This window comes from Thunnus maccoyii, chromosome 15, assembly GCF_910596095.1.
Source record: "Thunnus maccoyii chromosome 15, fThuMac1.1, whole genome shotgun sequence".
Taxonomy (NCBI): domain Eukaryota; kingdom Metazoa; phylum Chordata; class Actinopteri; order Scombriformes; family Scombridae; genus Thunnus; species Thunnus maccoyii.
Genome location: NC_056547.1, coordinates 3,479,517 through 3,492,358, shown reverse-complemented (window position 1 = coordinate 3,492,358; position 12,842 = coordinate 3,479,517). Strand labels below are relative to the sequence as shown.

Sequence of the window (12,842 nt, the reverse complement as noted above, 5' to 3'; positions counted from 1 at the left end):
TATCTTCAATCCATTGAAAAAGGTCTCTCCAGGCTGATGGTGTGCATATTTTACTGTATTTAACATGAGCATGAAAATTAGCTTCAAGCTAGTATAATACATCAGAGGTTGCATTTATGTTATGCTCCTTTACAAATAAACAATATGAAAATAAATAACTATTAATGCAAGCTTAAGAGTTCTCCCCTGTTTACCTGCAGTCATGGTAAATTCAGTATAATGTTTGTTTAGCCAGAAACAAACTGATGTATCTGTATCTGAATGGAGAGTTAGCATAACTGGGTGATACAGCATCGATATTATCAAAACCATTAATCAGCTGACACAGTTGTGGTCATAGTGATGTGAGCCACCTTGAAACTGTATGTATTCATAACCTTAACATTGTTAATATTAATACAGGAAATTTTGTGCCAAAATGGCACATTATTGTGCTTTAATTCTGTTGATATCACCCAGTTCTGGCAACAACCAATTTAATATTTACCAACCAATTTATGATTGTAGAATTCTGCTGTATAACGTGCTTCATAAAACGGGACAAAGCTGTTTTATTTCTGTCACTCAGTTACATCCTTCAACTTGGCTTCAGAGCAGTTTTATTACGTTCATGACACAGGAAATAATGTTAGAGCGATGCTTCTCATGAGGACAGCGTGAGGGAGATACAGAATGGATAAAGAGTCTATTTGGTTGCTTCACACTCACAAGCTGCTGCTCATATCTGATATATTCTAGAGAAAAACACACATCTGATATTAACATGAACCTCCAGTGCTGTAGATAAGAAACGACCAGAAGAGTGTTGATATGAAAAGTCAGCACATACGTAGCAAATACATTTATTTGTGAACATTTCGGTCACAGTTTGACTTTAAATCAGATGCAGGTTGTGCAGCTGTTTACCTGGTTTACATGTTGCCATGACAACTTCAGCCGGGTGGATTCATTGTGTGGTGCTCTGACATGAAGACATTTGGAGATATATTAAATATTAATAAATTAATTGTCTACATAATGTAAGAAAGAACTTGGAACTTCAGAATAATGACATAACTTTTGATCTTTTTATGTTGTCAAGAGTTGAGAGAGAGGCTTCAACTTGTTATAAAATGCTACTAAATGCAAAAAGTGATAAATGTGAGAATCTAAAGAAATGTAATGAAAATAAAGTGACCCCAATATATAATCTTTGTAACTGAGTTGTTATCTGTCCATCTAAATCTTAAAGACCATGGAGGAGGGACTGGGCTTTCCTACTCTGAGGACACCCAAACTGTGTCTTTGTTTTTTGTTGTTGTTTTTTTTAACTGTATTGTGTTAATGTTGTTTGTGAAGAATTGTGCTCTAGTGTTTCATTTCTGTTGGTATATGTTTAAAATATAAATAAACTGGTGGAAAAATTGTGTGGTGCTCTGAAGTTGTTTGCATTTGCACATTAGGTTTTTTTTTACATTAAATTTTAACAACTAGATCTGTGAAAAAACAATTTCCTACTCTCTTTGTTGATAGAGGTGTGCAGAGTCGAGATGCATTCAAGTTTTCTCCATAGTGTTGAAGTTATTTGTCATTTTTTGTGTCAGTGACACAGTAACCCCTGGTGCAGCAACTCACTCTGTAGTATTATCATAGTAATACAAAATAAATCAAAAACATGAGTTTGCAGGTTGCATTTATTATGTCGTTTACTTCATTGTATTAACAGAAACTGTGATGATTCTCAGGCAAGTTATGGAGTCATAAGGAACGTCTTTTCCCCTGATTTCTAAGACAAACAGCTGGCCTTATTTGTATTATTTTTTACTAATTTGTTCTACATTTTTTGAAGTATTCCATGTTAAAACAGCTTGTCTTCTGTTTTTGTATCAGTCTAAGACCCAGACTGTGACGTGAGACAGTGGGTTGTTGTTTTTTCACACGGTAACAAATGTGTTGCGTGTATATCTGTATTTGTGGTTTGTCATGCAGCTACTTCCTTGATGCTTCATGTTTAAAAGCTGCCTGACGCACAGAGAAACAAACAAACAAAGAGTAGATTCAGTTAATTCAAGTTCTTTCACCTCTCAGCATGTCTACACACACCCAGGCACCAGATTTGAGTTTGACTGTGAGATACAGCAGAGGAGGGAAAAATAACGGAGGAGAAAAAGAGGAAAGTCAGGTGGAGATCTACGAGGATGTAGACACTTTGGGACGCAGTCATATTGATCTTGCATCCCGTAAAGTCGGTAAGAACAAAATAACTAAATATTATACAAAGATGATGTTTTTTGCGTATCTGATTAAATCCTGAATGATGAATGTTTATTCCATTTAACTTAAGGATAACTAAGGATAAAATATCATCAGTCTCTGTAACATTAGCAAACATTTACAGACTTGACATGTTGAGATTTAATTTTCTGCCACTTTAGGTAAAATGTCACAGCTGGATAAAATGATCCATAATTCCAAAAAACAACTTCAAATGTGCTTCATGAAAATACATTAATATACTTTGTCTCTGTAGGACCACACACTCAAAATGATCTTCCAGCTGTCAAAGGAAACCGTGTCAGATCTGCTGTAATGATTCTGGGAGCTTTGTATCTTCTGATAGTGGCTGGATCCTACATACGCTGTGAGGATTTGCTTTTTATTCTATAATACATATTGGTCTTTATTTTGTGCTCTGACAGTTTGGTATTTTCTTGACTCTGAAATCTGTTTTGTCTGTCTGTGTGGTGTTTTGGTGCCCCAGTAAAGTGTTGCACTGGTCTGATTGAAACAGGGCTCTATGAGCTCTTCTGTGTTTTGTTTTTTAGATTTACCTGCCAGATTTGTAGAGTTTAATGCCAATTTACATTATTTCATCATCAGTGTCATGTCACTTTTGCCCAGTGATCAGCTGAGGTCGTTCTCATTCATGTTTATTACTGAGCCCCCCAGGGGTCACCAAATAGACTCCAAAACAGGGGAATTCTAGTTTCAAAGATTCAAGTTTAAAACAAAGCAAGTAGATAAAAAGATTTATGTTGTTAATCTGCTTTTTGATTTGTTTCTGACTAGATATTTTAGCTACGTTGGAAAAACAGAATTTGATGACAGAACCTGAGCAGCTCAATATCAGCCTCACCCAGTCACACAACGGAAACACCAATCTGATTGAAGAGGGAGACGAGCTACGGACCAGATATGACATCCTGAGCAAAAACTACAAAGTGTTACAGGATGAAGTGGATAAATGGAGGAGTATGTATCAAAATATGTGTTGCCCTACCTATTACTTTATTGAGATTAGCCATAACAGGTCGGCCTGCGACCTGCAAACGTCAATGGAAAGGCCCTAAAGCTCCCGCTGACATTGAAAGGATGAATTTGTTAACTAAATCAGCATAAATTCTTAATTTTTTTCTCCTTTTATTGCGTATTTTGTCTTTGAGTTGTTGTTTCTTTTAACTGTATCGTGTTAATGTTGTTTGTGAAGAATTGTGTTCTAGTGTTTCATTCATGTTAGAAATAATGTGTGTTTTTTTACCTTACACTGTGTTTGCAACCGTTAAAAACGTAAAACTTTATCATAAGACACCGGTGAAACATCACAGAGCATTACAACATTATTCCAGCATTTGTTTTCTGTAACCTTTTTATGAAACACTGTGTTCTCTGTTTTGTTGTGTATCATGAATACACATCTTGACTTACCTTGACACACATGTATCGTGTTACTGAGCTTGTTCTTAACGCTGAGTCGTGGCTTACACAGCACAAAATGTAATAAAGCAGATGCCTAAAACATGATATTAATAACAAAATCTATTACTGTCCTTGTTTTGCTTCTGTGTGAATGTGAGTGTGTGTGAGTGTGTTTGCTTACAGCCGGGCTGCCATGTGCATCAGTATATATATATATATATAACACCACTGTGCAGAATTACAGTGGTGTTTAAAAACAGTACTATATTTGTCTTTGAAATATTCACACTCTCAGTCTCTTTAACATGTGCATGGACGTGAGTGTGATCAGAGCGGCTCACAGTGAAACTTACCTGAATCAATAAAGGTTAAAAAAAAGACTAAAAGACTTCACAGCAGCTGTTTGAGGTTTGACCCACAAACAAAGCAACAGGTGCAGAGTGTAGCTGTAAGACATTTGTTTGTGGTATCAGGAACACGACTTACCACCGGGCCCGGCTCTCCACGATCACCTCTGGCTCCTCTGATTCCTGGGCCTCCCTGTTTGAAACACAAACAGCAGCAGGTGTTTGGAGGCTCGCGATCAACACATTTAAATCAACAACGTCTCCATATCGTGTGAGTGTCTGCGCAGATCGACGGCGAGTCATACCCCCCCCCACCCTCCCCACCCCCCACAAAGCTGACAGACAAACTGAGAGATGAGAAATATGAGTTTTAATCTGGCAAACTGAAAAGTGAAATGAAAACTGTGCTGGAGTGAAGTTGAGTGACTAAAACTATACATGAAGTTTTTGCCTGCATGCATGAATATGTGGTATATGTGTGTTTCTGCTTTGGGGTAGAGCAGCTGAGATGACAACAGCTGGTCCACCTTAAGGTCAGTCCACCTTACGCGAGCCTGGGCAGGTTAGACTAACCCACTTTACTTCTCCAGCAGTTGGGGAAACAACAGATAAGACTATAAACCTTTATAGTCAAACTATTATTATAGTTTAGCCAAAACTGAGTGAAGTGAGTTGATCTCCTGTCAACTGTGTTCTCTTGCAGAAGGAAACAACAACTTTTTGATGCCTCGGAGCATAAAACCCAGATGAAAACACATTTAAAATAAACATTTAAGACTTGAGTATTTGGACGTTGTAAGGTAAAACGTATCAGACAGGATATCCTCAGTGACTGATAAGAGTGTGTGTGTGTGTGTGTGTGTGTGTGTGTGTGGCTCACTGGTGGTCCAGCAGGGCCGGCGGGACCTTTGCTATCCTGGGTGCAGGTGCAGGCTTTGGGCAGCGCCGGGCAGTCTACCTCTTTCCTCTGGATGATCACAGCACGGTGAGGATGACAAAAAAAATAAAGAGACGGCGGTGACGTGACATGATAAAATGATTAAAAAAAATGAAGCAAGCAAAGTGGGAGTGTGACACATCGGTCCTGACAGTTTATCAACAGGAAACTGGAGAAAAAGTGAGACAAAGACAAACTGTGAGCTCACCAGACCAGGAAGTTCGCAGCACTTGTCTCTGTTTGCCCACGAAGTGCTGCAGACGATGTCAAATATCTGGAGCTGAAACTGAAGAAGAAGAAAACACGAAGAACTCGTTTAAATGACACTAAGGTAATGTAAAAACACACAACCAGTTTCTGCCATTGTCACCAGGTTGAATATAAAATGGTCATACAGGTCAGAGAATGATGGAAAAGCAGTAGTGTCAATAAGGGCAACAATTACTTTGTTTTTCAGTACTTCCCAGTTGTATATGATACTAATTCCTGGAAATAATTTAAAGTAATAAATTAAAATGTATCAATCAACATGAGCTGGATTCAGATGAGTAGCAGAAAATTGATGGATTGATTAAGAAATTACAAAATAATCAATTAATTTTAAGTTCATTTAAGTTTTTGATTGTGCATAGTGAGTGTTTGCTGCAGGTCTGATGCTGCTGACTGAAACTCTGAAACTAAAAAGGATTAAACAGCTTCCTGCAGCACAATCATATAATCAAAGCTTCTGCAAATAAAACTTAAGGGAACTTAATTCAATGCCTTTTAAGGCTTTTTAAGACCTGCAGATATCCTGAAGCTTTATCACCTAGAAGTTTTATAGTATATATATATGTTTCCACAAGGCACAAAAATGGTTAAATCATTTAATGAAGTGGTGCAAAATAAGTGTTTTTGCATTTCTATGAGCAGAAACGTCTCTTCAGTCCAGCATATTTCACTGAGATTGTCTTTTATTCTCTTGTGTCTTTCCTGCTGCTCTCTTGCTGTTGATGTGTGTAACTTTTGCCATTGCGTTTATCTATGTTAAGTGTCTTTGAGTGCCTTTAAATTTAAATAAAATGCATTATTAATGATAAGATTATTATTTACTTGTTAAATCTTGTAAATAATTTATAACTATCTGCTGTCTGTAGGCGCATAAACTAAAACATTTTATAATATTAACCCTCCCTTCACCTCCTTCTTGTCACAATATCAACATCTGTAATTTTTAATTATTAGATTAAAACAAACATGAAGTTATTACTCTACATGCATGCAGACACTTCCTCTGTGGGCTCCATTATGGCATCTAAAGTTGGACGTGTAAAACAAATGTGATGGGAATCATCAGGGAACGTTTAAGTCAAAATACGCCAGGAATTTGAAGTGGTATTGTTATTTCACACGGCAGGATTAAAATCACTGACAATCTCTGCAACGGCTACAAATCACTGCATGTCTCCAGGCATTTTAGCACCTCGCAAATAAGGCTTTTAATCATAATCCTCTCTCATACAAAAAAGTGATTACCTCGGGTTTACAGCTTTCCTTTGAACCTTTTTTGCACAGGTCTGTGTTTTTCAGTTTGTCTAATTAGGCGTGGTGAATTCTGAGGTACTAAATTAGAGTATTAGTCAGGGCCAACATGTGAGTCATCGGGTTTAAGACGCAGTGGGAGATTCCAAGCTTCACGTTGCATCGCAGAAATATTCAAAGACGCAAACTAGAAAGAAGAAATTCAGCTGCTCCTGGAGGCCAATGTACAAAAACTGTTCATCCTTCAAGAGAGAGCTAAACTTGTTCCTCCTTTCTGCTTTTTTTCTCTGGTTCAGGAACCTTGTTGTACTGTGACGGCGCCTTGTTAACGTGCGTGTGATAAATGGTGAAGATTAAAAAGAAAAGATTAACAGCTGGGTAACGACCTCAGGCGGGTATCAAGCCTCAGATCTGCAGTTTGTTTTTCCTTTCTAAAAAAACCACCAACGTGGCGGCTCAGTTTTGGGCACCGAACGCGACTGTGTGGCTGTGTGGAGGAAATATTGAAAATTACACCGGTGGGGATTATCTGACACGTAAGTGGAATTCTTGAGCTTCAGAGTGGAGTCAATGTCAAGGGCTTTGTCTTCAAAGGGAGATCAAAACAATCAGACACAACGTCTGCTTCTGCTGTTTCTGGAGGAGAAGAGCTGGAAATTGATTTGTTTGCATTCATAAAGCTGCTCAAGGAAAACGGCTTTGAAGAAATTATTTAATCACAGATGAAACCGGCATAAGATCAAATATTATAAATTGAACTGTAATTCATTTAACTTGCTACTGTTGCTACTTTTTTTTTTTTTTGGGAGAATATTAATGTGATCAAACTCAGATCTGAGATCAGTGCAGCAGATATTTTTGGTCGACATGCTGAAAGTGACCCAGGATGGAGCTTTTAATCACCCTTCTCTCAGGCAGACATTAGTGTCTGTTCATCTCACTATAGCCCCTTTGATACATGAACCCCTTTATGTTAATCTGATTTAATTTAACATGTCGGATCTTACGTCTGAAAAAGCGCCCGAGTCGCTTTTATTCAAAAGTCACGAAAGCTATCAGACGAGGTCGGACCTGAAACGTTTCTGAAAGACTTTGAAGTCTGAGCTGAACGCTGTCAGATGAACATAAAGACGTCTGAAAAGGTTTTATGCTTTGAATGTCAACTTGCGGAGACTTGAAACCTGCTTGACACACAATAGGTGATCAGTCAAAGTAGTATTTTATTGCTTTTGTCTTTATATTTAAGTTACTGTCATGCAGCGGCAAGCAGAGTGCAGTTTTTAATTTGACTCTTGTTTGTTTGTGGAGTGATAGTAATCTAACAGCCACGTTACCCGGTGGTCAAAAGAAGAAGGTAAACAATCAATAAACATGAACATTAGAAGGATTATCATGTTTCTCAACGATGTAAACAGGCCTCTCTATCAACTCTTTACTTCTTTTCAGTGTCACAGAGTTCTGACTGTGTGAATGTGTAGTTGTGTAGCATCTCGTGTGTTTACAGCGTCTCACCGGTGCTGAGTTGTCCTTGTTCCCTCTGGAGCGGACCATCCTGCCCAGAACTTCCAGTCCGTCTGTGGTGATGTTTCCCGCTGCGTTGATGGTTTTCTCTGTCACCAGCTTGCAGTCGATCACCACTTTGGCGCTGGTCTTGCTGATGGCGATGTGAAGCTGCGTGAGAGAAGATAAACGACACGTTCACTCTCTCACTTCTTTAAAAGTGCTTCAAATGCTGAACATGGTGAAGATTGAATTATTAGAAATTAATTAATTGAGTCAATGGAATGACAGTTAATTTCAGGTTATTCATAATAATAATAACAACAATAATAACTTTATTTATAGAGCACTAATGAACAAAACACACAACAAAAGCGCACATATAAATAATCAATACATTTTTAAATTAAATCGTTCACAGAAACACAATGATGCCCACAGGAGGAAGGTAAAGAAAGGAGGGCAATGGAGAAACTAAAACCATGAGAATCAAAAGATAAAAGATGATAAAGGATGATAAGAGACAACATCACACAAAAGTCAATTTTTATAAGAGATTTGGCTGCTGGTCAAAGTAAACACCATGAAGACAGTAGTTTTTATCATCACTCATTGACTCCTTCCTTTATTTTAGCCTTTGGGGACTCTGTAGGGTTTTAGTTGTATGTGGAAGAACAGCGCCCTCTACCTGTGTGTTACTGTAAGGTAACCAAGCAGGTTTCCCTCCAAATCCAACCAGGTGACTCAGACAGTAAAACACAGAGAGGAGGCTGATAATTGGTTAATGGGCTGCATTTACCCTTACGAAAAAAACATGTGATAACTCACATGTGTTTTAACATGTGAAATATTCAGAGGCACATGCGGTTTTTGGATATTTCACATGTGAAGCATTCAAGGGCACATGTGGCAACAGTCACAATGGATTTATGAATGTTTATCCAGACTTCATCACATGTGATACAGTCTGGATAAACATAAAACACAAATCAACTGAGAACATTAAGTCCCTTAACAACGATAACATTAAGTAAACAACAGGTATAACATTTCAAGGATACAACATTGCCAGATGTAACCGAGTCACTGACTCAGTGGCAACATTATACTTCCTAAAGGATTCTGAAGGACTGTATTTGCTAAACTCAGAGAATGAAAGAATAACAAGGAGTGACATAATCCATTAATACTGCTTCAACATTGTTTTTATATCCTTTGAACACTGACACTCTCCTCTCTCTTCATTCATATACAGATATTTAATGTTCTCAAAACGTGTGGACATTCAGGCAAAAAACACCCCCAAAAACATTTAAAATTGCATAGAGCATTTATTTGAAAACTGCCATAGAACATGCAAAATAATGGCATTGTAGTAAAACAATATCCTTAGATTAAAACTGTAAAATATAAAACTGTAACTCCCTCCGGCATTCATGTAGTCACTCCTCTTCATGCCTGGTGGGGGACAGAGAAAAGAAAATATTGCAACCACTTTTTAATACTGAACACTTGAGCGAGCCTTCTCACCAGGCGAATCAATGTTTGTACACTGTTTTATTTTGGGTCCTGATGAACTTGTTAAAACTAATTAGGCTTTAAAGGATTAATCTATATTTTTTTATTGTCAACAAATCCCATGAAAAGAACATAATGAAAAAAATATAAAAATGTGTTAGTCCGTCTTTTAATACTTTTCCACTGCAGTTTTTAGCAAACACTGAGTGTTGAGTGTGTGTGAGCCACTTCATAATCAAGAGTTTGGAGCCGTTTCTAAACAAAGTAACGTGACCAAACTCTTCATGATGAAGGAACATGTCACATAGTGCAGCGGTGTGACTCACTGACGTGTTTTTAATAGTTTTTGGAACAACAACGGAGGGATAAGATATATCAGGCTTTGATACACACACAATACTTGTTAGTAGATCACTTCATTGTTGGTTTTGGGATGTGCTCCTCAATCCTTGCTTGAACCGGACTCTAGGTGGACGCCATCTGCCTTGACCGGTTGGGTTGAGACGTTATTATATTTATATATTCAAAAGAAAGAAGAGAGAGAGAGTATACTGAAGTGGAAGAAATCATTTCTACTGCTGGATAACAGGTAGGTTAAGTTAAAAAAATACCTTTTGATTTTCCTCCCGAAGTTCTTCAATGGTACTTAGTATCTGTAGGTTAATGATAACGTTGTGCGAATCACGGAGTAACGTTAAGTTAACGTCGACGTAACGTTACACTGATAAATTCACAGATAAAGCTATGCAACGAATGATTTCACTGAACAAGTAATTACACGTGGCAAAAAACAAACAATTAATTTATGTACTTATAAAAGCATACGACTTAACGTTACAACTCTTAGCATCTAACTAGCTAGCTAGCATGGTGCCAAAGTAACGTTAGCGTTAAACTAGTTTTAAGTTAACGGTTACTCACCACTCACTGCCAGTAACTTACCGTTGCTGAGTATTTTCGCCATCCTTTCCATGTCGGCTTACCGGCGGAGCTGTGCTCCAGCAGCCCTACCATGCCAGGGTCATTCAGCATTTTCTTCTTTGATACACATTTTTCTTTAAATACACTAATTTGGTCGTCGTCGACCCGTTAAATCACCGCATCCCGATCCATTTCTCTGTCTCCGTCTGAGACGTTTATCTGCTTCCAACGGTCAAAGATGACGATGCATTCAAGATTCGTCTTCATCAAAAGCTTGTTTCACGTTTACTTACAGAGGATAATAAACGTGTTACGTAAAGTAATTTTTTGGTGCAGATTTTACTAACTTAATACGGATTAAATGAAATGAATTAATTAAATGAAAAAAATAGGTCAGACATGTAATTGATCAAATAATAAACTACAGAATATATAAACGGTATTACGAAAATAAACCTACCCTATTGCTCCATAGTGAACCTCAGAAACGGACATGGGATACATTATTTACAGCCTATAAATGCGACATCTCACATATTAGTATAATACATAAAGTAATATATATGTCTTTTTGAGACCGTTGTTGTTCACGTTTATGATCATTTATGTATTACACTCGATAATTGTAATATTTCCGTGAGGTCCCGAAGGCAGCATGGGGAACCCAGAGTGTATGGGCGGGAAGCGCGAGCTCAATACATTTATTAATACACTCAATACACTTAGGTGGTGGTAGCAAAATGTCCAGGAAGAGAACATTTTACAAAGAGTACTTTTTCAATCAAAAAATCTAAATTCATCTTGAAACTTGAAACATGTTTTTAATAACATGCTAAATCATGTCACATGTGAAATGTCTCAGTTTATATGGAAGGAAAAGCTCTTGAGTTTACATGTGAAATCAATCTGTGCTATGTGTCAGTTCACATAGGAAATGTTGATTTTCACATATAAAAGTTTGCATTCAAAACATGTCTTTTATCACATGTGAAATCACAACATCACATGTGAAATGTCTCAGTTCACATGTGAAAGACTTAATTTCACATGTGCTTTCAGCGATTTTCTAGTCTTCTGACCACTCAAAGCACTTTACACTACATGCCAACACTCACACACTGATGACGCTGCCTTCAGGAGCAGTTTGGGGTTCAGTATGTTGCTCGAGGACACTTTGACATGCTGACTGGAGGAGCCGCTCTACCTCTGAGCCAATAAACTGACTTCATTCATTATTTATCAGGGGCAACACACATCAGTTAACATCAATATGATGTAAATGTGTCAGATTTAATCTGCAGGCAAAAAGATGACGTACACAAAGCTGACAAAACAACATCACAGCACATATAGAAGATAAAGCATAAATGAATGGAAACATTAAAGATCCCCTCCAGACATGATGTGATATATATAAAAACACTCTGCTTGGAATAGTAATATGTTTAATGTGTTTACTTCATTAAGAATCTTAAAATTACATTAAACATCTAGAATCAATGAATATGCAAATGTTGTTTATTTTCTGAAAGTTTTCCTGTTGGACACCAGATGTCTCCTCCTTCACTATAAAGTCAATCCTCAGTGTTTGTGCACTGGAGGCTTCAGGTTTCCACATCACACTTGTGTAAGTTGCATACTGGACCATTTTAACTCCAGACTAGTTGTGATGTCACAGATCCTGCTTGTGAAAACAGCCTTCAAGTGTCAAATCCTCCATTTACATCATTCTGCACAGTCAAGCTTAAACATCCAAGTGGAGCAACAATAAGAAAAACACGTTTTTGACTTTACTTTGGGATTTTAAATAACTAACAGATACAGAATCAGAACGTTCATCTTATTTATTTGCCTCCAGCAGTTATTTAATGTCTGAAGTTAATATGGTGATAATAAGTGGGTGTTAAAATGCTTCATATTTATTATGTATATTTGGTTCCAGTTGAGGGCTGCAACAGTTTGTCATGTTTTAATGATGTGGTAAACAAATAGTCTGGTAAAGGACTTAAATAAACATTAATTTATAAGGAGACTGCTCAATAGTTGATGGTGAAACTGTGTTCATATGTTACTAAACTGTTTTGCCAATTACATTGTATTAACAAACATAATCGCTACTTGGATTATATTCAGAGGCAAATTTTTTTAGATTAAAGGATGAACAACAGTTATGTAACACAAGAGCGTGAGCCTCACATCCTGAGTCCTGTGTGTTAAGGTTTAGTTAACAAAAGCACTTTGGTTAAAGTTAATGAAAGATGGCGGTTTCAGTTAAACATTAATGAACAAGTTGTCTCGTGCTTCAAGTCACTGCAGACTTTTTCTGTATTAAACCTTAACCAAGCGCTGCCAGTATCTAAACATAACTATATGAAAGTTTAATATTACTGTAGTTACTTTTTACTGATCAATCAGTCTCAACA

At 37.3% G+C, this 12,842-nt stretch overlaps 1 protein-coding gene and 1 long non-coding RNA gene across 2 annotated transcripts in view; both read right to left on the bottom strand.

The window, feature by feature from the left end:
* The window catches only part of LOC121912967 (collagen alpha-1(XIV) chain-like), a 214,534-nt gene that overhangs the window by 41,931 nt on the left and 159,761 nt on the right, over positions 1-12,842 (bottom strand). Inside the window, exons 34-37 of the mRNA XM_042435553.1 lie at positions 7,993-8,151; positions 5,168-5,245; positions 4,903-4,989; positions 4,162-4,215 (exon numbers count right to left, since the gene is read on the bottom strand). Coding sequence (XP_042291487.1) covers positions 4,162-4,215; positions 4,903-4,989; positions 5,168-5,245; positions 7,993-8,151 — 378 coding nt within the window. The remainder of the gene's footprint in view (positions 1-4,161; positions 4,216-4,902; positions 4,990-5,167; positions 5,246-7,992; positions 8,152-12,842) is intronic.
* Positions 9,292-10,434, bottom strand: LOC121912968. The gene is made up of 2 exons (XR_006100188.1): positions 9,892-10,434; positions 9,292-9,438 (listed from the first exon to the last, which is right to left on the bottom strand). It is a non-coding gene; the product is annotated as an uncharacterized LOC121912968 (long non-coding RNA).